General features: G+C 45.4%; 1 protein-coding gene across 1 annotated transcript in view; it reads right to left on the bottom strand.

Annotated features, from left to right (window-relative positions):
- LOC102527255 (RH-like protein) overlaps nucleotides 1–26,503 on the bottom strand; it is a 32,416-nt gene that overhangs the window by 4,085 nt on the left and 1,828 nt on the right. The window contains exons 2-9 of the mRNA XM_072975828.1: nucleotides 19,887–20,073; nucleotides 15,954–16,104; nucleotides 15,153–15,297; nucleotides 14,573–14,739; nucleotides 12,899–13,036; nucleotides 10,599–10,729; nucleotides 3,624–3,703; nucleotides 525–598 (exon numbers count right to left, since the gene is read on the bottom strand). Coding sequence (XP_072831929.1) covers nucleotides 525–598; nucleotides 3,624–3,703; nucleotides 10,599–10,729; nucleotides 12,899–13,036; nucleotides 14,573–14,739; nucleotides 15,153–15,297; nucleotides 15,954–16,104; nucleotides 19,887–20,073 — 1,073 coding nt within the window. The remainder of the gene's footprint in view (nucleotides 1–524; nucleotides 599–3,623; nucleotides 3,704–10,598; nucleotides 10,730–12,898; nucleotides 13,037–14,572; nucleotides 14,740–15,152; nucleotides 15,298–15,953; nucleotides 16,105–19,886; nucleotides 20,074–26,503) is intronic.

Genomic DNA, 26,503 nt, shown 5'->3' with positions numbered 1-26,503 from the left:
TTTGAGCTTTATGTCCCTTGACTAAATGTCCCCAGACCCCAATTCTGCAAGTTTTCTCATGTCCACCAGCTATAATTTATTCAGCTCTGCCACTCACTCCCTGTCAGAACTTGGACAGTCATGGCTCCACTCAGGTCCATCAAGTGAGGAGATTGGATTCGCTGACCTTCTACCCCCTGCACTGCAGGCTTCTATCAACTTCACGTCAAATTATTTGCCTGTTTTGATGACTCCAGATGAGGAGGAGGCATGTGGCCAGTGACAGTTCCCGCATCCCTGACCATCAGTGATTTTGAGGCATCAGGGAAACGGGAACCTTTACTAACTCCCCACCTGCCACAAACACACACACGCACACACATGCACACACACACACATACACCATGGATTTGCTTCTCTTCCAATACTTCATTTTCATTTGTTTTTACTTTACTCTCATAAACACCAAGTTAACGTATATACTCAGGTATCTTTTTAAGTTCATTCACTCAAAACCTATGACATTAATAGGTGAAAAATCTTACCGTCCAGAAAGGTCGGCCATTAAAATAGTTAGCCACATAAGGTGGTTTCCATATTTTGAAGCTTAAGATAAAACCTGTTAAAATTAATAATTAAATGTTAAACATTTAGAGCATTGCATTTGTTATCTCAAAATTAATCCAAATGTCATACATCAACTATGCTATCTCAACAGAAATCCTTTTTTCTTCCACAAGCAGGAGATAAACTGAAGCACTGTCCTTCCTGGACCAGCTTAATTAACTCTATAGACATCTTTTAAAAGGAACTGGCAAGAGCAATTTCATCCAAAGGGTTTAGATTACACAGAGAGTCATGGATCTGACGCTTGCAGAGACGGAATAGAACCGCCCCACTTAAAAACCGGTCCATTTAAAACGCAAGAGCTACCATGGAGAGCAAGCGACTCAAATTAGGTGCCCCTTGTAGGTCCAACATCACTGGCTCCAATAAAGTCCCAGTGACCTCAGCTCACAGTTCCGCTTGTTGGGAAAGTAGCTGAAACTTAACAACTTGCTTTTGTGCCTATTCCTTCCACCCATCCTGCCTCTGCTCCAAGAGCTGGGCCCCTACGCCTTCCCCCAGCTGCTCAAAATCTGCCGAATTTCCAGTACATAAACTAGGGCTTACCTTTCACTTGAAGCAGGGAAATGCCACTGATAGATTGATCTGTGTACTTTTAATGATGATCACTCCCAATGAGTTAAACAGTAAGACTAACAAGAGTAGGCGTGTGCTTTTTCATATTTTCCTCTTAGAATGCAGGCCTTTTGCTGATGTTGGCATGTAGAGTGCCATCAGCACACCTCATTTAGCTACAATTACTCAGCAGTGATCTCCATCGCCTACGGACATTTTCCAGAGAGCTGAGGCTTACTCATCACTGATGAAAATCCATCTAAAATATATTATATTTTCTTGTCTTACGAGACCACGCTGAACACATTTGGACTTTTTCTTTTTTTTAATTAGAACTATTGCTAGGAACACGCATGTATGAAATGCGCTGTATCCCACGGAGAAGGGCCACAGCTGCTGCGGGTTATTGGCCTCCTCTCCAGCGGCCCGGGCTTCTCATGTTCTTGTGTCCGGTTTTAAGGATTTCTTTTATCCTGCTAGGCTCTCTGCTTTCATGTCTGACTTCTACCAGCCTGCCTTACCTCCAGAAACTTATCCGCCTCTAATCTGCTATTTCTAATCTGCCCGAACTGGGAAACCCCATAACCATGCTTGATAAGAGTTTTTCTTAAATTAAGTGCATATAGTCAAGCTCCACAGAAGAGAGTCTTTCGACAAGTGAAATGCTTGGCTTTAAGAGGTCAGTTGGGTGCCATCTGAGCTGCTTGGAGAACTCTTTTCCCTTCTGTTGTCCAAGTTCTTTTTAGTCACCGGTTCCCTCAGGTAGAAAGCAACATGTAAAGAGGAAAGCTCACTGGTCTTAACTCCTGAAGGAATGAGAGGAGTGTCTTTCCTCTATGCTCCTTCTTGACCTCAGTGACACGTAAGTAGCCCTCCCAGGTGCTTTACAAGACAGTGCAGATTAGTGTCACTTTGTCCACACCGGTGACAGTGATGAATGGTGGGAGAATCCAGGTATAGAATTGCCAGATAAAATAGAGGATGCTCAGTTAATATTGAATTCAAAAAATGAGTGCCCTGTACTTTCATTGCTAAATCTAGCAACCCTACTCAGGGCTTCACTGCCATCATGAGCAGAATGTAAGCTAATGGCAGGAGGTGTTTTTCTCATCTGCACTTAATTAATCACCCCAGACTGTCAAAAGCTGAGGCCAATTGGTACATCAAACCAATTCTAGCCAATCTCACTCTCTAAAATTAGCCAGGTAACTCCAGAAAGTACCTTCATACATATTTTAGAGCTGAAAGGACGCCAAATGATTAGTTACCACAGTCCTTTCATTTTACGGAGAAGCCAGCCAATTCCCAGAGAGAGAGAAATGACATGCCCAAGGTCACACAACTCCTGAGTGTCTATTTATGCTATTTTGTCTCTTATTTGGAATTCACTTCCTGCTTAGGGACACAATATATGAGTCTAACCAGTGAAAGCTGTTTTCTTTTAGAATAACAGTGAAGAGATCTGGACAGAATGCCTATTTTCAGCTAGCATATAAGTAAGACTGGCAAACTGGTATCTCCCCAAGATTCTTTGCTGCTCTGCCACATTATAGAAGCAAAAACATACTTCAGTCCTGTTTACACATCTCTAATGGCTCCCCATCTCTCAGAATGATCTGGCTCCTTGTTCACTGTCCTCAACCCCAGCCACTCTCCCCATCATTCCATCTACATCAGCTGCACTGACATCCTTGCTGTTCCCCGAACATGCAAAGCATGCTCCTGCTTCAGTACCTTTGCACTTGCTGTCCCCCCTTCATGGAATGTTCTTCTCCCAAATAAATACATGGTATATCTCCCTCCTTCTTTGCATTCGAGTCCTTCTGTACAGGTCAACTTTCTCAATAGGTCTTCCCTTACCACCCTTCTAAAAGAGTGCCCCCCCACTCTCACAATGACTCTGTGTTCCCCTACCCTGATTTATTTCTCTTCATAGCACTGATCACCATCTGACATAGTGTATATTTATATGTCTGTTTATTGTAAAAGCCCCCTCCCCAGCTAGAATGTCAACTCCATGAGGTCAGGAAATTTGGTTTGTTCACTGCTCTGTCCCTAGTGCCTAAGAACAGTGCCTAGCTCATAGCAGATATTGAAAAAATATTTGCTGAACAAAATAGTATTATAGGTGTCCTTAGGGAGTAAGAGGTAGGCTTTGTGGCATAAGGGTTTCCTTGGTCTTCTGTACAAAATTTGGTGAAATCTTCAGCCTTGGGCTCAAGAAGCTGCAATGTCACCACAGGTGACCTCTGAGGGCCTTTTCAATTATGAAGTTTTGTGGGTTTGTGCTCATTTATTCTATAATCAAGGTCTGAGCCCTTTGCTTCATTTGGCTGGAACTGAGGGGGTGGGTTCATGGGGAAGGGAATGGGCACATCCTCATCCAGCCATGGGGAAGGTGCCCTCTGGACCCGTGCCCTGCACCCTGGACAGCAGCAGAGGAAGGTTCGTCTCACACTGACCTGTCAGGAGACCAAATACCATGCCCATGATCACGGAGAAGCTGAGTGCCCCAAGGTTGGTGAGTACCTGGTAGCGGACCCTAGAAATGACAAAGCAGAGGTGGTCACTTTCCAGCATCAGGCTGCAGAGGTCACTGGGGACAAAAAGGACTATTTGCATCCATAGAGATGCTCTCAGGAAAGGCCATCAGGAGAACAATTGTCCCCTCCACAGGTGATACTTTTCCCTGTCATTTTCCCACAAAGCCATGCAGGCATGTAGGTGGGGAAGGAGGGATTTCAAGAAGTTCAAGCGGGAAGGGTATAGCTAAGTGGTAGAGTGTATGCTTGGCATGTACGAGGTTCTGGGTTCAATCCCTGCTATCTCCATTTTAACTAATTAATTAATTAATTAATTAACTAAACAAACCCAATTTAAAAAAAAAAAACGAAGTTCAAGTCTCAATTCTTCACAGGCCTTGTGACCCTGGGCACTTAACCTCTCAGAGTCCTGGATTTCTTCACTAAGCAATTAAAGACAAAGGTTTTATTTCTATCAGGGCAAAACAGGGTACAGCTTGGCTGTCAGATCCATCTCTTCTGCCCACCCCCTCCCTTGAACATATGTCCCTGTCCTCTCCTCTAAGGCAACCCCAGGGCTTCACTTTAAACTATTATGCAGCCCTTGGAAGACATCTATTTCACCTTGCAGTAGGCAAGGATTTCTTTTTTTATGATTTTAAAAAGATTATTTTGGGGGGGTAATCAGGTTTAGTTTTAAAGGAGGTACTGGGAACTGAACCCAGGACCTCATGCATGCTAAGCATGCACTCTACCACTTGAGCTATACCCTGCCTCCCAACAAAGATTTCATAAACAGGACACAGAAGAGCTAAACATAGAGGGAGCAATGATAAATTGGACTAAATAAAAATTAAGAACTTCTGTTCATCAAAAGACATCATTAAGAAAGTGAAAAACAACCCACAAAATGGGAGAAGACATTTACAATATATTTATCTGACCAAGGGTCTATATCCAGCACATATAAAGAATTCCTACAAATCAGTAAGAAAAATAACACACAACAGAAAAATGGGCTAAAGAACTCAAACAGACGTTTCACAAGAGAAGGTATTCAAATGCTAAAAAGCATATGAAAAATGCTCCACTTAATTAGTCATCAGGATAATTAAAATTAAAACAATAAGTTTGATATCTAAGTGGCTAAATATTTTTTAGAGGAAATGATGGAGTGTTGGAGAACTCTCAGGTTCTACTGCACAAACCACAATGGAAAACGCAGTATCCACTAAAGTGGGTTGTATGAATACTGTACGATCCAACAATTCCACTTCTAGGCATGTACTCAACAGAAGTACATTTATATGTTCAAAAAAAAAAAGTCCAAGAATGTACTAGAATGTCATAGCTCCAAACCAGAAACAACCCAAACACTCAGTGATAATGGATAAATAAGTTGTGCTGTATTCACCCAATGGAAGCCTGTTGTGTGTTTTCTCAGATTTTGTGTTTGTCTACTTGGCACTCATTTATTACAGGGCCAAACTAGTGGCCAAAGCTGTCTACCTCTCTCTCTCATAACAGCTTTCACTGGCATGCAAAACTCATATTACGAAGCCCCCAACCACATACTGTAACGTATGTGTTTTCACTCCCACTCAATAGGGGACGTCCCTACTTTACTCTCCTGCCACCGTAGTCCTAAAGGCAGAGTGTTAGTTCCACTCTCTCTGCTGCCTGGTCCCTGCATGTGATAAACTTTCATGCTGTGCCTCTCCCTTCCAGGGCAACTGTGAGGAACATTAAAGTTTCCTTTCAATGACATTGACCTCTCCATGTTGTCACTGAGTTGCCTTTATAAATTAAACCTAAGCACAATTAATTCAGTGCTGTCCCCCAATGAAAATGAACAATCTACAGAGATACTCAACAATATGGATGAACCTCACAGTTACAATGTTGAGTAAAACAAGCCAAGCACACAAGAGCAGACCTCCGGTAGGATTCCACGTATATAAAGGACAGAAGGAGGCAAAACTGATTGATGCTGTTAGAAGTCAGGTTAGTGGTCACCCTGGGACAGGACACAAAGGAGTTCCTGGTGCTGGTTACTGGGGCGTGTCAGAAGTCATTGAGGGATACCCTTATGATATTTGCACTTTTCTGGATGTAGATTACACTACAGTAAAAAAGTTTTTCAAAAAGCCTGGCATAAAGGCTAAAACCAAATCGCTGACTGCCAACCTACAATTCACTCTACCCTCATGCCATAGTAATGCAGGGTGGGCTCTTCTGTGCCAGGCCCTTGGCTCCTTACTTTACCATTGTTTTTCCATGATCCTCACAACAGCTCTGTAAGCAAGTCCTTATTTCACAAATGGGAGGCTCAGTTTAGGGACATGAACCAAGGGTTCCAATGCCATGTGGCCTGGAATGCATAGCTCTTGGGATTTAAATTAGGTAGGACTGTCTACCCACAAAAGTGGCCAAATTTCAGCATTCGAGAGTTACCTTCACAAATTTGGCCATATCAGCATTCCAGGGATACTATTTAAACATTTTTCTTTAAATAGACTTTTTTAAAAAATTGAAGTATAGTCAATTTACAATGTTGTGTTAGTTTCTGGTGTACAGCAAAGTGATTCAGATATATATGTGTGCGTATTATTTTCCAGATTCTTTTCCATTGTAGGTTAAGATATTGAATATGGTTCCCTATGCTATACAGTAGGACCTTCTTGTTTGTTTATTTTTTATACAGTAGTTTATATCTGCTAATTCCAAACTCCTAATTTATCCCTCCCCAACCTTTTCCCTTTTGGTAACCATAATTCATTTCTATGTCTGTTAATCTATTTCTGGTTTATAAATAAGTTCATTTGTATCATCTTTTAAGGTTCCACAAATAAGTTATGCCATACGGTATTTATCTTTCTTTGTCTGATTTACTTGGTATAATAACCTTTACATCCATCCATGTTGCTGAAGATGGCAGTATTTTGTTATTTTTTATAGCTAAGTAGTGTTCCATTTTATATATGTGCCACATCTTCTTTATCCAATCATCTGTTGATATACATTTAGGTTGCTTTCACATCTTGGCTATTGTAAACAGTGCTGCTATGAACATTGGGGTATATATATCTTTTCAAATTAGAGTTTTCTCCAGATATATGCCAAGGAGTGAGATTGCTAGATCATATAGTAACTCTATTTTTAGTTTTTAAGGAACTACCATACTGTTCTTCAAAGTGGCTGCACCAATTTTCATTCCCACCAACAGTGCAGAAGCATTCCCTTTTTCCACATCCTCCCCAGCATTTATTCTTTGTGGACTTTTTAATGATGGCCATTCTGACTGGTGTGAGGTGATGTCTCATTGTAGTTTTGAGTTGTATTTCTCTAATCATTAGCAATGTTGAGCATCTTTTCATATACCTATTGCCATATGTATGTCTTCTTTGGAGAAATGCCTACTTAGATATTCTACCCACTTTTTGATTGGATTGTTTGTTTTTTTGCTGCTGAGCTATATGAGCTGTTTGTATATTTTGAAAATTAATCCCTGTCAGTTGCATTACTTACAAATTTTTCTCCCATTCTGTAGGTTGTCTTTTCATTTTATTTATGGTTTCCTTTTCTATGCAAAAGCTTGTAAGTTTGATTGGGTCTTATTTGTTTATTTTTGCTTTTATTTCTTTTGCCTTGGGAGACTGACCTAAGAAAATATTGCTACGATTTATGTGAGAGAATGTTTTGTCTATGTTCTCTTCTAGGGGTTTTATGGTGTCATGTCTTATGTTTAAGTCTTTAAGCCATTTTGAGTTTATTTTTGTGTATGGAGTGAGGGAGTGTTCTAACTTCATTGATTTACATGTGGCTGTCCAGCTTTCCCAACACCACTTATTGAAGAGACTATCTCTTTTCCATTGTACATTCTTGTCTCTTTTGTCGAAGATTTGACCATAGGTGTGCAAACAGACTTTTAAAAAAACATTTAAATAAGTGTATTTAAAAGGAAACTTTGCATCACTAGTGTAAATGGAAGAGAAATGAGAGGTCACTATAAAAAAGAGAGACAATGAAAACATTGCTAGAATCTCCCCCAGATGCTACAGCCTGGGCAAATCTCAGTCTGAGGTTTCCTCTGCTGTTGTTCAAACAGGAGGTCAGCAGCTATTGGAAGAGTGTGGAGACTCTCAGTACCAAGTTGAGACTTTCTCCCTGATGTAATCAAAGGGAAACAGCATCTGCACTGTGTGATTCAACGTTCTTGAAGTGTGTCTTCACACCACTTAAAATCCCACAATTTGTGAAAAACGCTCTGTCCAGGCTCCGAGCACAGCATCCAACTCATTCACTTCCTCTCACCTGAACAGGAAATCGGCAAGTATTGTTTGTGGAATGAATGAAAAGCCAGCTCACGTGCCCAATGACACAGAGCTAAGGAAAGCAGCTGATCCACACTTCCCAGGAAGCGTTCTGCCCACCAGCTCGGTCCTTCCTCTGTCTTTCCACTACATCCAGATGTCCCTCTTACGGAAGCAGCAGCATTAGTGACCATCATAAAGAAAGGGACCGTGTGTTGGGTGTTACTCCATGCCAAGCACTGTCCTGAGCCCCTTTATTATTCTACGTTGCTGAATCCCCAGTGGCCCTGGAACATGGATCTTATTATCCTATTTTACAGATAGAAAACTGGCACTTAAATTTGAGGTTGAATACCATACCTAAAGGCACACAACTGGTAAACGTGACCTTGGTCTGTTTGTCCCTGAAGCCTGAGCCCTTTACTTAAAGACAACAAGAGGCTTCCCCAAGAGAGGTCATTGCTGTCACTGTGCCCTTCCTCCTGCCTGGTTCCTGCAGAAGAGAGAGGACTACTTCTTGGTCCTCGGCTATCTCCTTCTGATGAGACTTGACTTGCAGAGGGGTGCTGGAGCCAGCTCACATAGACACACCGGCTGAGCGGTCTCATCTCTTCTCAACTCCATGTTCAGTGATGTCACCTTGATGGCTTGAAATTAGCCACAGTGAGAGTACTTGCATCGGTGAAATTAACAAATGCTGCAAGTCAGGATTTGTTTCCCTGGAGAGCCTTTAGGAGCACACTGTTGGTTGACTGTTTTGCTTTGTTTTGATTTTGGGGTTTTGTTTTTTGTGTTTGTTGTTGTTGTTTGGATTTTTTGCTATAGGCCAATAGTTCTCAAACTTGAGTTGGCATGAGAATCACAAAGAAGACTGCTGGGCCCTGCTCCTTAATGTCTAATTGAGTGGGTCTGGGGTGAGGTGGGATTTGTATTTCTTACAAGTTCCCAGGTGATGCTGTTCCTGCTGAGAACTTCTGTTCTAGGAGATCCAGGGTCACAGAATTTGAGGAATAGAAGGATAGGTGGTCCAGAAGTTTCAGATTGGCAGCCCACAAGCAGAATTTGGCCCACACAATGTTTCTAAGCTTTTGAATCTTTTGCCAATGCTTGGGACAGTACATGCATAATTTGAAAAGTCATCAGATCTGGCAACATTGATCCTGGGTCCCTGCATGGCATTCGTTGCCTGGCATCAAAGAGCAATCGCCCATGGTTTCCTCCCCTTGCTGGTCTCATTTTTCACCTTACCTGCCTGGCCCCTATAGACACCAGGGCATAAGACTCTGCTAGATCCACCCCTCATTCTACAAAGGGGGACCCAGGGACCCAGAGAGAGGAAAAGATTTGCCGAGAGTCACACAGCTATTAAAACACTGGCAGACACATCCCTGGAGTCCGTTACTGAGATGCCTTACTTCACACAGACCATCCCCTCCCCACCCTCAAATAGGATCCCCCTCACCCCATGCAACCTAGGGAGGTATGTCTCACCCGCCCTCAGATGATTCGTATAATTTGGAGCTATGGTTGTCTCTGTCATTGGAGCTACAAGCGACCCAGCCCTCCGTGATTTCTCTGAGATGTCCCCAAACACTGTGAGCTCTCACCACCCACCGCAGGTGCTCACCACCTTCACAGCCAGGTTCCCGCCACATGACCTCAGACAGGTAACTCCTCCCAAGTATTGTTCCTTTGAGGAAGTTAATAACATCTCAGAGGGTGGTTGTGAGGATTAGATGATATGATGCATGTGATGATTTTGGAATAATGCCTAGCACTTTGAAAGCAGTCAATCAGCAGTTCTGATTGTCATCAGTAATATTATTATTATCATCACTATATTGGTTTATCTGGAAAAATCTATCCCTGTCTTGTGCCTAAGTCACTTTTTTCATTTTATGTGAGACACGTTCATAAGATAAACAACTTCGAGAAGGTGATGGCCAGGGTTCTGAGCACTGCTGTCCGTTGGCTAGGGGGCACAGGACCCGACTCTGGCCCAGAGGCCCACGTTCCCACCTCATCGTGAGACCTTAGCCAAGCCCCTTCCCTCTCTAGGCCTTTGGGCTGAGGTGTGCTCAGCATTTGCCTACATTAACATATCAAACCCTCTTAACCACACAGCGCCTGGCCTCAAGTAGCTTCCAACAACCCTCTGAGAAGAGGTACTATCATTATTTTCATTTGTTTCAGGCGATGGAGGCTCAGAGGGGTTAGGTAGCATGACCCAGCTAGTGAGAGGTCAAAACCAGTCTGACCCACAGCACACTTCACCACAACCTAAACTACCACGGGTTGAAAAATGGACTCAGTCAACTTGGGCCTGATTGCTCTGCTCTGTCTGCATTTGGGGATGCCTCAGGACTGTCTGCCTTTGCCCTGCACCTAAGCTGCCAGCTTTGGAAAGAAGTGGCCTGGAGAGGTGATAAGTCCATACGAGGTAGGGGCTGGGCAGAATTTCAAAATAAATTGGCCAAGAAATATTCACTGAGGCCTTCTGAGTGCCTGGCCCTTAATGTATGCCCCCCACCCAGCCAAGGGCTCTGAGCACACTTCTTCCCAAGCTGGATGGGATAATAAGGGGCTGAGCGAAATGACCCACATGGAAATATCCGTCCACATGACCTGATGCGCCATCAGCACAACGTAGATGATCCCTCCAAGCAGACCTGGCAAGCCGAAGGTGTAGTGCACGCCGTAGGTGTCGTGGATGTTCAGCATTTGAAAGCACACCTGGGGACAAACACTATTATCAGCAGATCTACATGTGGGAATAACACTCCTTGCCCACCCTTTCACAGACTCTTGGCGTCCAGGGCATCTGAGGTGATGGGCATTAGGGCGCAACTAAGTAAGTACTTCTCAGAGTCACATGTGCACTCACATCACCTGGGGAGATTGTTAAAATACAAAGTCAGATTTAGTGGGTCTGGGGCTTGAGATTCTGCATTTCCAACAAAGTCCCAGGTGATGCCAATGCTGCTGGTCTCTGGTCCACACGTTGAATAACAATGGTCTAGCCCAGGCACTACTCACATTTTGGGCTGATAATTCTGTCCCATGTGTTGTAGGAGGCTTAGGATCCCTGGCCTGTACTCTCAAGATGCCAGTACCACCCCTCACCCAGTTATGTCAATCAAAAGTGTCTCCAGAGATTGTCAAATGTCCCTAGGGGCTGATCAAGACCCACTGGTCTAGCCCAGACTTAACTGTCATCCAAGAGACTACATGGCTGGTGAAAAGAAAAGCACCCGACCACACCTCCAGACTCCCATTTCATCACTTAGCCTCCCAGATGGCCTTGGGCCAACAGATGTGGATATCAATGCAACTTCAGACTCTTCAACTCGCCCAGGAGATGTTCCCCAGCACCTGCCATCGCTCAAGGCTCTGGTCCCACCACACTCCCTGATGAACTTGATGCTTCAGCCATAAGAACATCCTTCTGTTTCCTAGTTGGGCTGCATGCTCTTCTCATCATTGAGCCTTTGAACACCCTGTTCCTTCTGTCTGGAGGACATTTCCAACTTCTCTGTCTGGCTAACATTAGTTATCTGTCAACACTCAGCTGAGACATCTGCTCTGGGAAGCATTTCCTGACCCATCTCAGGCCAGATGTGCTCCAGTAGCAGTTATCACACTGTGCTGTGTTTATTTGTCCATTTCTCCCCCTACACTATAGCTTGGGAGGCAGGATGACTACTAGAACATGTGCACTGAGTGAATTAATTAATTTTAAAGAATCAGTGAATCATCTTTGAATCATTCCCCCAGTGATAGAATCAAGGAACCTGAGGCACAGGGTAAGTGACAGACACTGAGCCTGATGATAACTTGTTTTTTTGTTTTGTTTTGTTTTGTTTTGTTTTCTGATGATAACTTGTGATACTTGTTTTGCTGTACATTTCCTTTCATCATAGGGCCTCAGAACCAGAGGAGATAAAAGACATGTGTTTCCATTCCAAAGATGAAAATCAGATCGCCCCATCTTTGGCAAGATCAAACTGTTGGTAATACTTCCTTATTTGGGGGTTGAAACTACCTTCCTGAATATCCACAGTTCATCCGAAAGTCTATTCCTTTTTCCTCTATCAAGCCTTCAAATTGATGAAGATTTGTTCTGAAATATTTCTCTTGAGAGTATAACAAATTGGCTATAATGGAGTACTCTGATATTATCAATATCTGTTGAATATTGAAGGAAGGAAAATCCATCCACTTAGAAGAACTAAATAATCAGACGTGGACATGACCTGGACTATTTGCCCAGCATCTTTCTTTTGGGTGCTGCCCTTCCCACCCTCATTCACGTGGTTCATGGACAGCAGCCTGTATGTATGCTGTGCCCTACCTCCCATTCCTAGCCAAAGACTGGCACATTATCCACGTTAGACCAATGATCGCCTTCTCCAGAGAACTCAGAACTGGGGTCAAGGGAATTCACCTGGCTGCTTTCTTGAAGAGTGAGACTACATTCCACCATGTGGAGTAGGAGTAGGACAAGGGGAGGGAAGTCTGCAGAGTAAGAATAAAGCAGATATTCAGGAAAAGCAAAAAAAAAAGAAAAAGAGCAGGGACTTTGCGAGATCCCCACAAGACTCCCATCCCTGGTACTGGCCATTCCTGGGCTCCCAGCAGCATTCCTGCCTTGGGTAGTAGCCTTATAATGAATTCCTTCTTATTCCTGAGTGAGCTTGAATGGGTTCTGTTACTTCCTCCCCACCTAACAAATGTGCCATCCAACATGGGTGGGTCCCTCACCCAAGCTTTGAAGCCAAGTTGACAACTGCCAACAGCTGCCTAATGCAGCCCGTGGCACTACATGATGACGCACTGTATTCCCAGGGGCCTGGGACCTTGGTGTGAGCCAAAGCAGCAGGTGTTAGTTTCCCAGCTCCTTACCGACAGGTACTTGGCTTCCAAGATGGAGATCAGCCCAGCCATAAGGCCCAGCAGCATGGCGAGCCAAGGAGAAGGGATCAGGTAACAAGCGGGGCCCACAGCCACACCTCCTGCCAACACCGCATTGTGGATATGAATCTGCAAAGAAATGGCTTGTGGGTAAACGGAGTGAGGTAAAGAGGACACAATCTCTCCAAGATACTTGGTAAGCTGGTAGCAAGACAACCCTGTAGCGTCCTCCCTGCTTTTCTGATCCTGAAACCACCTCCTCCCCTCTGTTGAGACTTCATCAATGGTCTTATCTCACCCACTTCTCAGGCTCTGGGAACAGTCACCCTGACTGGGAGTCATTTAGCTTGAAAGTGCAGTTACTCAGCATCCTAGTCATGCTCACACCCAGCAGTGATGTGTCCTTGGGTGCTTAACCATTCAGTGCTTCAACTTTGCCACCAGATGCATGGGGTTTTGACTATACCTACTTGATACGGTTATTGTGGGAATTGAGCCAGCTACCACATGTAAAACTCCAAGCCCAATGCCTGGCATAGAACATGAGTAAATGTCCAATAAATATAAGCCATCATAATTTTTACTATTTTTATTATTATTACTGGCTACTTGGTACCTAGGCCTCCCTGTAATTATTGGACCCAATTCCCAATAAACTGGCCCTTGTCCCTGGGTCATGTCTCCACTCTGTCCTTTGTTCCTCTAGAACCTGGGCCTTGCCAGTTCTTGCTCTTACACTGCTTCCTTCTGCCTTTCTCTGTTCCACCCAGATTCCAAGCTCTGGGCCCTGGGACTAGCTTCTGGGATTCCCTGACCTGATGCCTACACCTACCTCCCTGGATGTCCCCATTTTGTCTGAGTCACCACTCCCTGTCACCATGGAGCTCACCTGTGGAGACCCTCACCTCCCCTTAGTGCTGTTAACCTGTCATCCATGGCCACATTCTCTCCACTCCAGCCCCCGCTGTCTGTCCAGACTTTTTCCCACCACCTCCGGCTGGTTGACCTCATGTCCCACTCAACATGGGGACTTGTTTTTTGTCTTCAGCTCTACTCTCTCACCCATCTCTCCTCCCAAAACTCGCACACGCAGTCTCCCAGCCACGTTGATAACAGCAGCTGATATCCGCCCAGGTCTCACCCTGTGTGAAGCACTTTCGTGCATTGTCTATCAAGCCCCACTTTACAGTGGAAGGCAGCTGAGACTCCAAAAGTTTAAGTGGCTTGGCCACTGTCACATGGCTAGGGAAACAAAGTTCTTTACTTCTGATTCTGTTCATTCTATTCTTGAAATTTCTTGGGGGAAAGGGAGAGACTAATTCCACCCCCATTTTCCTCTGCTGACTGCTGTTCATGTGGCTGGCTTTAGTAACTAGCAGAAACGGGGTTCAAACTTGGGTTTGTTTGATGTCAAGGCTGATAGGTTTAATCACAGTCTCTAGAGAGCCTTTGATCACTTGCCGGTCTCCTACGTGCCAGGGCCCATTCTGACATGCCAGCGCTGTCTGGGCTGATGCCCCACGGTGCTGCAGACAAGGCTCCATCACCTGACATGCTCTTTCCCAGCCCAAGGGGCTGTGCTGGGGGAGGGGACATGAATATGTGTGTCAGGTCTACATGATCCAAGTGTGGCCCGAGGGACAGTCCCCCTCCCCCTCTCCTCACCATGTTGATCTTCCCTCGAGAGTGAACCAAGGCTGACACCAAGATGGCTGTCACCGCGCTGACCGCAAGGGCATAGTAAGTGTTGAACACAGCCTTCTTCCTTTCGCTCAGTAAGTCCAGCAGAGAGGAGTTGAAACTCGGCCAGAATATCCACAAGAAGAGGGTGCCTGGAGGCCACAGAGTGTCAAAGGCGGGAACCAGTACTCCTGCTCCAAAGCCTGAGCCTCCGGGGGCTTCAGACAGGAGACTCCTGGAGCTAGCAAGTCTCCACTCGGTCACCCCTGTCCTTTTCCTCCACCCCTAGGCCCGGCTTTCTTCACTTGTCCAATTCCCTTCTTTAAGTTGAGGACAAAAGGATTGAGATGTAGCAAGTCTCTCCTCTCCTTTGGATACTAATGAAGAGAAGTTCCCTGGAGGGGAATGCTTCTTTCAAAGGTCTGAATTCATCAAATGCTATTTGAGGAAACCAGTCACTATAGAGGGGCTTCAGACACCCAGGGCACGTTGGTGAAGGAGAAAGATTTTTCTGCAGAGCCTCTGCTCACCCCAGATCTGAGACCAATCCCTAACCCGTCCTTACCAAGCATGGCAAACAAACTGGGACTCGTTGCCATCTGAGTTTCCTGCTTCATTTCTTTGGGAGGCTTTGGGAGGCAGTAGGATGCAGTCAGCCCAAAATAGGCTGCAAACACATGGATGTACATCATACTTATGTGATTGTCCATCTGCAAAAAAAACCAGTAGGAGCAGTGAACGTCAGCGTCCTCTACCCACGGGGAATCCCCCAGGTTCCTCAGAGAAAGTTCTGCACTTCATGTAGGAGGTGTGATTTGAAGTCAGGAGACTGACCCAGCCCAGTTCCCCTTTCAGAGGAGCCCCGTGAGCTTTCTCGTTTGTGATCAGCTCTCATCTTACTTAATCATACCTGACCTTGGCAGGGCTATGGCAGAGGAGCTGGGAGAGCCATTTGGACAGGCTTCACCCGCACAGCTGGCTTCAGCTGTAGACTTTTGACAGTCTCCCTCGATGAGATCCCATGTACAAACACATGTTGACTGGTTTGAAAGAAGACGTTGGCCATGTAGCTCGTAGGACCACTGCCCATGGGGTCCCAGGAATTAATTCTCTTTTTATACATCCCATAATCATATTGTGAATAGCACAAGCAACAGTACCATATTTTGGAAGTTAAAGGCATTTGTTTGCTCTGTGTAAACATTTAGCATAGACCACACTCTTGTAATCCTATTTTGGCCCGTCCTTTTTTTTTTTTTTTTTTTTTTTTTAATCCCTGAAGCCTCACCAAAGGGAGGCAGAGCCCTCCCCTTCTACCTGCTCAGCTCTCATCCCATAGGTCCCTCCTCACAGCACCATGACTCACATTGAGGAGTTTCTTGCCAACTATCCTCGTGGTGCTAAAGGCTGTCAGCTCTATCAGCATCATCAACACCAGCTGCACTAAGTTGACCTTCCCCAGGACGGTGCCCGCCGAGATCAGCACAGATGTAGCGCTCATGGTGGCCATCTGAACACTGGGGAGAGTGGGCAAGACCAGGATGACTAAGAAGGAAGGATGCCTCTCATTCATTCATTCGCACATTCAGCAAACACTTGTTGAGGACTTAGTCCCTGTCTTCAAGAAACTGAAGACACAGCCCGAGAAGTAGACACAATTTCTGCTCATGTGGGGATGGATGCTGCTAGGGGCAGCTACACTGAAAGATTGGTCTGCACACATGCATCTGTACTGAGGATGCTCCCAGGATCTCAGAGAAATGTCAAGGTGAGTTACAGAGGCCGATTGTTCCCACAGGCGCCCCGTCTGGGATCTGACAACTGGGATTCAGCCCTTGACTTCTCTTCGGCCGCCATCTCTCACAGATGCTCAATAGGGGGCGCTCTTCACCTGCTAGCCCGCCTGCCCTTTGGCCACCCATCACGCTCATCTCTTCCTTTCCACCTTAGTGAAAAGAGACTGGGTTTGGAAGCAGGACAAGCCTGGCTTCCAGTTCCAGCTTTTCTACTTGAGCAGCTATTTAATCTCACTGAGTCTGTTTCTCCATCTGTAAAATAAGAATGATGATAATACTTATCTCATGGTAGTGCTGTTGGGGAGCAGAAGGAATGGTCGTACATATGTGTCTAGAACACCATGACTGGCACAAAGAACTAACTCAGCCCTATTACTGATTCGTTCCTCCCCTTGACAAATGAGCAAGCTTAGTGTTGGGATTCAGAAGGAGAAAAAATTTTTGATTTCCAGGCACTTAGGATTCAGCTGGGGAGATAACCCTGTCGATTAAGACGATGTGCGATATCATGAACCAAGAGGGGCTCACTGGAGAGCGAGAGCAACGTGAACTGGACTCATCAGGGAGGGCTTCTTGGGGGAGGTGGCACTGTGCAGGACAATCCATGGTGGTTAAACCAACCCATCCTCCTCTGGGCACATTGCTGGGACCACGCCCCTCCCCCTAGGAGCTGATGATAATGCAATAATAATAATAATAACAACAACAACAACAATCTGTTGAGCATTATGTATAACTGGCTTGAAACTACATCAATTCATTTAAATTTTAATGCTCCAAGTAACCCTCTGTAAATGGTGCTAGGGTACCATTAATGACCTCCATTTTACAGAGAGGACATTGAGACTAGAAGAGGTGGCTTTTTTGGTAATGGCCTCACAGCTAGTTAATGACAAACGTAAGGGTCAATCCCACCCAGTTGCCGTGGATCCAAAGCCTGTGCTCTGAAGTTTGGAAACAGTCTTCCCAGCAATTGCTGCCAATGTAGTGTCCTGCTTAAGGTTCAAGGACTTCAGAGGGAAGGTCAGAGCAGGTCCAAGGGTATGGGGAAGGAGTCTCACAGGGACCAGGAATTACTTAGAATAAAGTCACTCAGTGTTTCACCGTGGCTGGTCATGTTAGATCTTCTGGGTGAGTGCTTTTTTTTTTTTTAAAGGAGGGGATTTAAAGGACCTCGTGCATGCTAAGCACAAGCTCTACCGCTGAGCTCTACTTCCATGCCATGTGTGAGTGCTCATTTAATTGGCAAAGGCCTAATTCAGGAGAGTGTGTGCTGGTGGTGGGCTTTCAGACCTCCCGGGCCAGCTGGGACTGTGGAGGTGTTGAGACAGTGAGGCGCAGTACCCAGGATGGTCTCTGTCTAGGCTGCCTAGGTTGGAATCCTAACTCAGCCACTTCCTGGCTGTGTGGCCTTGGGCAAATTACTTAACCACTCTGTGTTTCAATGCTCTCACCTATAAGGTAAAGGCAAGGCCTATGGAGGAATGTGAAGGCAAAGTGAGTTAAGATATGTCAAGCTCAATAAGGGGGTTGGTTATTGCTATTATAGGCCCTCCTGGACCTTTCAACATACAGCATTAAAAATATCACACCTTTTAGAGTTCTTTTTCTTTTCATTTTTGCTCCAGTAACCATTTACTAAGTCCTTACTATGTGAAGGAAACAAAGGAGGACAAAACTGAATTAGACAGGCCCCTGCCCTGAAGGGACTGGTCATCGGTGACTCAAGCAGAACCAATTCAGTGCCAAGTCAGGCTGAGAGATGCGGGTGAGGCCGAGCAGGAGGGAGAGGGCCTGTCTGGGAGGCAGGCCTGGCCACCGCCCACCAGCCCAGCGAGAGCCGGAAAGGTCAGGAAGGAGCCCATTGTTCAAATCCGTGAAGCCAGTCCCATTGAGGGTCACAGCTGGGAGGACCCAAGGGGGCAGGGCAGGGCAGGGGCGTTCACTCAGGCAATAAATGGCCTCTTCTTGTCTTTCCGGATTGAGGCAAGAGCAAACAGTTCTCTGCTGCAGGATGTCAGAAGAAGGGGGCAGCCTGGAGATGCCTGGAGACCAAGGTGCAGGAGGCTGAAGGCTTGTGTGACCTTAAGCCATGGCAGCAGAAATATCGGACCAGGACCATCCTGTCAGCATTACCCCCCAAGTGCCCTTTGTCACTTCCCAAGTGGTTACTGGGGTTATTGAATCCCCATGGGGGTTGGTTTACAAGCCAAAAGGTGGAGAGTTTTTCCAGGGCCAGTGGGGAGCTGACTAGACTGTGTTTCTTGTCATCTTCACTCTGGAGTGTGTGGGAAAGGTTACAGAGAGTAAAAACTGAAGCCATTCCCACCATTTAGCTGTGTGACCCTAGGTAAGTGCCTTATGCTCTCTGAGTGTCTAGTTCTTTGCCTGTATACCAGGTCAGACCCCTGCTTGGAAGGGTGAAACAAATGTTTGTGAAGCTCAGCACAGAGCCTGGCTCATGGGGACATGTTCAACAGCAGAGCCTAGAGGTTTAGAAGGGTCTCAGAGGGGAGGATAGAGTGGCCTTGAAAGGTGAGGGGGTCCTCAAGATGCCCAAGGAGGGATTTATCATCACCTGGGCAAGACAGAAATTCAGAATTGGATAAAACAAAAAACAATTCTTAAAGAAAAAATTTACATAGCTCCTCCTATTAAGTGTGAATACCTTTTTTTACATCTCTCTCTCTCTCTCTCTCTCTCTCTCTCTATTGCAGCTCAATGCATACACACACACACACACACACACACACACACACACATATATATATATATATATACATACATACTTCTGTGTAACCATCACCCAGGATAACAGAGAATGTTTACTGCATCCCATAAGCTTCTTTCGTGCCCCTTCCTAATCAATAAACACCATACCCTAGGTAACAATTATTCTGACTTCTAGCAACACAGGTTACTTCTGCTAGTTTTTAGAATTTCTTATAAAGGCATCTAAATAGATCAAAGTTAATTGAAAGAAACTAAAGGCATAGTGATTTCTTCTCCATGAGCATTTGAGGGCGGAAAGTACATCTTTCTTTTCAAGAGACTATCACTTTGATTGTAGATTTCTATTTTGTTTTGTCTAATCTCTATTCATTTTCTTTGAACTTATATGTATGGTGTAAGTTTACAAAATCAACATTAATAAAAAAAGAAAGGACACAGGGAGTGCCATAGATCTGAGCCCCTTGCAGTGCCACAGAGTAGTGTTGTCAGATAAAATAGGAGACACCAGTTAAATTTGAATTTTAGACAGTGTGAACTGGACTTACCAAGGACAGCTTCCTGGGGAAGGTGGCACTGAACAGGACAATCCATAATGGTTAAACTAATAATTTTAGACCAACAATGAGTAATTTGTTAGTATAAATAAGTCCTGAATACTGCATGGTGTTGATGCTGGAAAGAGAAGGGGACATCCCAGCTCTTCTAGAACCTGCCCTCTTGGGCCCCACACCCCCAAGGACCCAAAAGCGACCCTGCAGCCATCCAGTTACCTGGACAGATTGATGACAATTTTCGTAAGGGAGAGTTGCTTCAGGAAGCCATCCAGTAGGACTGTGAACTGCACCCCGAGGGCCAGCAAGAAGAGATTGAAGGCTACACTGCTCCAGCAGTGTCTCCGCAAAGATGTGTTGAGGAAGCCCAAGCCAAGGGCCGCCATGAGGATCACATCCTGGATGACTGCTCAGGAAAGAGACGTTGAGGAGGAGGGAGAGGCAGGTAAGGTGGAAGGTTGTGTGAAATTAGTGTTTTACAGAACGGCAGCTGGGAGGGACATTAAGGATTATTTAACAGTGCTTGGCCAAGTTACTTCTCCTCTTTGAGCCTCAGTTTTCTCATCTGAATAATGGGGATAACATATACACCGTTGAGGGAAGGGTTAACTGAGCTCATGCTGATTAATACTAATGCTAATACTGCTTTCAGTAAATGTAGCAATTATTGTTATTAAACATAATGACATGAACACGTGCTGAGCATCAGGACCATTCCCCGGCACATAGTTAACACTCAGGAAAGGTAATTACTCTGGCTATTAAAAATCAAGTTCAACCTCCCGATCATGCACATGAGAAAATAAGGCCACAGAAGCTGGTGACTTGGCTCAGGTCACACAGAAAAGAGGGGGCAGAAACAGGCCCAGAGTTCATAGGCAAGAACCAAATTATCTTGGCAGAAAACAGCTCTCCCACTTTGGCCACTACTGAGAGGGACCTAGGGGGCCGGCTGAGAGCAGCAGGGCATCTGGGTGACCTTCACCTCTCCCAGCCTTAGACCCTGTGCAGAGGCTGCTGGGGCAGGTGAGCACAAGGAACTTACCTACTGTTCGGGAGGGGACCAGCAAAAGGAACAGGGCGGATGCTTTGAACTAATTCCAGGTTTGAAAACTGGGTAACGGTTTAGGCTCTGGAACCAGATAAGCTTGGGGTCATATCTGGGCTCTGGCACTTTCCGGCTGTGTGGCTTAATCTCTCTAGTCATTTAATGTCTCTGAACTTTAATAACAGCCTACATTTGTTAAGTGTTTACCAAGTGCCAACACTGTTTTAACCATTTCGCATAAACTCTCTCATTTAGTTCTCACAACAACCGTTCAATTTGGGCGCTGTTATTATGACCATTTTGCAGATAGGAAAACCAAGGCACAAAAGGATGAAGTAACTTGCTCTTGCTGGCAGAGCTGAGATCTAAACCTAAACCGTCTGCTCTGAAGCCCGTGCCTTGACCTATCTGCTCTCTTGGTGTTCTCATCCATTCAATGGGGAATACAATCATACCTCCCTCGTCAGGTTGCAAGAATCAAATAGTATAATGCACATAATTTCTCAAAATAGTAAAGACTATTTTATTAACAAACATCAACTATTTTCACATGTGTATAGATGCCTGGAGAGAGAGCTTGAAAGAATTTTCCCCCTAGGGAGATTATTTCTGGGTTGAGGAGAGTTTTACTCTTTTTTCTCCATTGCAGTGTTAAAATTTTCTACAACCAGCATGTAGACAGTAAATTATTTTCTTTTAAAGGAAAAAGGCATAGGCTTTGAGGTCAGACAGTTCAGTTTGACCGCAGCTGTATTGTTCCCTATTCGGTTAACCATATAAATTGCCAACATTTGACTGTTTTGACCTATAAAAATGGCAATTTATATGTTTCACCCTTTTAGTTGTGCAGACTTATAGGTTGCTTACTTTCCCCATCAGCTAAATAGGGACAATTATCCTCCTGCCTCAGAGGGTGCTGGGAGATCCAAAGGAAGTCATGTCTTTTGTTCAAGAGCCAGGTACAGTGCCTGGCACGTATGTGATCATCACCATCATCACCCTCACAGTGATAATGACTCACCTGGTCTCCACTGGTCTCCAGCCTTGGCTCTGATAACAAGGAGGAAGCTTTCATTTCCAGAATTTTCCAAAGCCTCTTCAATTTATATTTAAATTCACTTTCATTGAAAAGTACGCATCCCTAGGGTCTTGCACATAGTATGTGGGTGAGTGTTGATGATCCCATATCAGCCTGACAACACCGGGATGTAGGAGACCTGGGCACCTCCATGTGATCTGGGGACTTGGGCAGTGGGTAAGAAGTGGGGGTTCGGGAAGATTCAAATTCTTGCACTTTCTTCTCTGACGTGAGGGAAGGAGAGGTATAGGCAATGATTCTGTCTTGCATCCTCTTAGGAATTGGGGTGGAATGCGGGTGGGCAGGGCACATTTTGTATAGGGCAATCCTCTTGGGATTGCTCAGATTCCTTCAAAAGCCAAGCAGGAAACTATGTGTAAGAAGGTTACAATGCTAGGGTCCGGACTTCAAGTTGAAGTTTCCATGAGTAGAACACACTTCCATTTTCCTCTCATTTTATAGAAGGGGACCAGAGAGAGTCTGTAACTTCCTCAAGGCCACACAGCATGTCAGCAACAGAACCAAGCTCTGAATTCCTGGTACAGTGCCCTTCCACCAGGCTGGGCTGTTTCTTTCTCTAGTTTGCCCTCACCTCACTAAGGGACCTTGGGTAAGTCCCTTGCCCTCTTTGGGCCTCAGTTTCCCTATCTGTAACACGCAGGAGTTGGACTTGATACTCTCTAAGGACCTCACCGCTCTGGCGTATTCCTAGGCAGGGGTCAGTGAGTGGGGATAGGTGGAGCTCTAAAGATTAGAAAGTCAGAGGCTCTTGGCTGGGGGGCTGTATCAGGCACAGCTGCCATGCCTGCTACCAGGTCTAGGAGCTCAGGACCTTCCTCCCAAAGCCCCACCCTGTCCCTGAGGGATGGATTGCGCTTCAGCCAGAGGATGAAATTACAGTGTTAGTTTCTGGGAGCTGTTGACAGAGCCCATTCACCCTTCACGCCAGACTGGTCAGTAAATCTCGTATGATTTCAAGCCCTCTCTTCCCTCACCCCCTGCATCCTCCTACATCCCACAACGTGCACCCCAACTTCATTGTCGGGTCCCAATTGAGGGCCTCCCCACTGATGTCAGCCTCCACCTCTCAGAGTCTGCGCCACGCCCCACATGAGCTGCTGGTCTGATATGCTAATGGACTCAAGGTGTCCAGGGGTGACAAGGAATGGATCGCTACGGGGGGGCCCCAATGACTGGGCCCCAGTGGGGAGTTTTACAGTCTGAAACAGGCCTTCGAAGTTTATAAAAGTCCCATGACTTAGAGAAAGTCTAACTTGGGAGTCCTGCAGGGCAATAATTACTATCATTGTAACAGCGGGCACATATACGATGCCCTCTACATACCAGGCACTGTTCCAAGTGCCTGACAGCCTTAACCTACAACAACCTCAGGCAGGAGGTACTGTTTATTATTCCCATTTTACAGATGGGGAAACAATGGCACAGAGAGGTGCAGTAACTAGCTCAGGTCACACAGCTAGCAAATTGTGGTGGGAGATCTGAATCCTGACTCTGCGTTTAACCACTATGCCATCCCGCCTCACCATACAGCATATCCAGTGTCATGTGAAGAGTGTGGGCCCGAGTCAGGTTGTCAGAGTCAGACCCTGTCTCTATCTCTGTGTCCCTACTTCCTCATCTGTAAAATGGTCTGAAACAGAGGCACCTGCTCAGCGGACTGCTGTGAGCACTGAGTTCGCTGGCTCCTACAAATCGCTTAGCCTGGTGCCGGGTGCTAGTAACTAAGTGTTAGTAACTATTATCCCATGCCTGCCACTTAGCTGTGTGACTTTGGGCAGGACTGTTTCCTCTCCTTCAACCTGGCTGCCCCTGGGAGTCTAGTTCTCTCTTCCCACCCACACTTGCCCCTGCCCTATGGCCTGCAGACACTTCAGCACCGTCATCTCTGAGGCCAGGCCCTGGTTTGGTCCCTCAGGCCCTGGGCCTAACCTCCACACTGTGCCCTCCACCACTGGATAGGAGGACCTCTGCAGCCCTGGTCTGGGACCATCCATGGAGTCCCATGCTGCCTTCCCTTCTTCCACTGCCTTAACTCCCACCCTACCCTCACCCCTGCAGCAGTCTGGGAAGAGAAAAAGAGATTGCCCAATCAAAGGGGCAGCCAAGGCTAAAATGTGGAAGGTGCCAGGATTTGGGCATATTTACATGTCACTGGCAAAGCCTCTGTGGTCTCTTAGTAGCTGTCCTTCCTGCTTCTAAGGAGTGCGGAGGGGAACTGGGTGGTAGCCACAGTGCAGGGCCTAGGATCATCCCCCAATTTGGCAGCTTTCAAGCAGGCTCTGTGTGATAGACTGGCATAGTAATGGCCCCCAGTGAATCATGCCTTCCAGTATAGACCCCGCCCACCTGAGTTTGGTCTTGTGATTGGCTGATTAGCTGTGGCTAATGGAGCATTAGCAAACACCATACAAGCAGAGGCTTGAAAAGCACCTGGGCACTGGTGCTTGCCCTATCTTACTGTGGTAACTCCTCAGCTGCCCTGTGAAAAGCCTGGGCTAGTCTGCTGGAGCCATGTGGGCTAGCTGCCAGCCAGCACCAACTGCTGAACATGTGAAGGCAGTCATCTGAAGCCGTACAGCCCCAGTCAAACCTCCAAGCTGGAGATGCATGGTAAGCCTAGGTGAAACCAACAGAAGAACTGCATCGCAGAGTATGGCTGAAATTGCTGAACCACAGAATCATGGTCGGGAACAAATTAGATGACTGCTATTTTAAGCCAGTAAGGTTGGGGGCCGTTTGTTATGCAACAGTAGATAATAGACACACTGACTTCCCCTAAGTACCTCACAGGCACCTCAACCCCAAGCCCAGGATGAATATATCACTGTATCTGCCCCTCCCCTTGCACTTCTCATCTCAGGAATGGGTACCTCCATCTGCCAAATCATATGTCTGAAGCCATCCTTGACTCCTCCCTCGTTTTCACCAAGTGCAGCTGATTTTACCTCTGAAATATCTCTTGAATCTGACTCTTTGCTTCTTCCCTCAGAAGGTGTTCCAGACAATCTACGGGGGCTGCCAGAAGCAGAGACTGCACTTTAAGTTCCATTATTTTTACTTAAAAAATAAGAAATTAAAGTTTATTAACAGTAAAAGCTAGTGCCCTTTATCAGTCTTTGTATGTGTTCATTCTTTCAATCCTTTCGACAATTTAATGAAATAAGTACTATCATCATGTGACAGAGGTTGAAATGGAGGCAGAGAGAGGTTGAGGGATTTGCCCAAGGTCTCACAGCTAAGAGGCAGAGGCAAGATTTGAATCAGTCTAGCTCCAGTAGTCCCCAAACTTCTGTGTGCACTACAGTCTCTTAGACGACTTGGTAAAACACAGACTGCTGGGCCCCACCCCTTGAGTTTCGGAGCAGTAGGCATAGATGGGGCCTGGGAACTTGCATTTCTAACAAGCTCCCAGGGGATGCTGAGGTGGCTGACCTGGGGACCACATTTTAAGAACCACTGATCTAGGTTCTTCTACCTCTAAAGGCACTTGGTGAAGTTTGCAACTCTGCAAGAGTTTAATGTTCAGATGAACCCAGAAACCTCTTCTCATTTGCTCAGGATGTCAGACAGCTTAGTCTCCTAGCTTTAGAAGATGTCCTTAGGGAACATTTGGCCACCAAGAAGGGAGTGACACGTGTTTCTCCATATTCATCATGTTGCAACTAATGACAGGGTTTTGTTTTGTTTTGTTTTAAAATTCATCTCTTTATTATAGAAAATTTTAAGCATACACAAAAACAGAGTGAGTAGCATGGTGAGCCTCTTGTCCCCATTCCCAGCTTTGATGACTGTCACACGAGGTCAGCCTTGCTTTTATTATCCTCCTCTACTTGTTTTCTTCCTTCCTTTCCTTCTTTTTTTCTGGCATGAAGCAGACCCCAGACACCATGCCATTTCAGTATGCTTCTCTAATAGGGCCTTTAAAAACACCCACCAGGCTCCTATCACACCTAACAAAACCAGCATCAATTTGTGTATATGCTAGAATATTCATATTTTATTCAGATTTCCAGATTATCTCAAAAATGCCTTTTTTTTAGAATTGACTGGTTTAAACAACTTATTAGCGTTTACATGGACTGGATTAGATTAAGTGGATTGACAGAACATGACTTAGTTTTAACTCAACTGACCTTCACAAAATGGACTGATGGCTTAAATGAGTCCTGCCAAAAAACACAGACTGAAGGCAAAAGAATACTGGCAGTCAAGCACACGGAAACAAAAGGGCAGAGTGATACTTCTCTTGTGCAGACTCTTCGACAGTCACATTCAAAGTTTTAAAAAAGTCAGTCTAATCATATCTGACAAGAAATCAAGCAAGATAATTTGAATTATCCAGAAGACTCTAAAGAAAAGGATTTACATCCATTATCATTACTAGTAACAGTGGACTTTGCCTTAAGAGTGACGGACACCATTATGATCAGTAATTTCAAAATATTATATATTTTATTTTGATCACGTTCACATTTTCTAATTTGTGTATATGTATTATAATGTACAAAATATATTAATGTAGCAGTACTTAAGTCTAACAGTGCCTGCTTGATAAAATGGTGTTCACAATCAGAAAAGTATGAAGCCCTCTGGTCCATTCTACACCGCAGCCTCCACACTGGCCTCCCATTTCGAGTCATCCCCCATGCCAGCCCTGGGATGGCTCTCTCCATAACCCAAATGTGAACT

Source organism: Vicugna pacos, chromosome 13 (genome assembly GCF_048564905.1).
Source record: "Vicugna pacos chromosome 13, VicPac4, whole genome shotgun sequence".
Classification (NCBI taxonomy): Eukaryota; Metazoa; Chordata; class Mammalia; order Artiodactyla; family Camelidae; genus Vicugna; species Vicugna pacos.
This window is presented reverse-complemented; position numbering and strand designations above follow the sequence as displayed.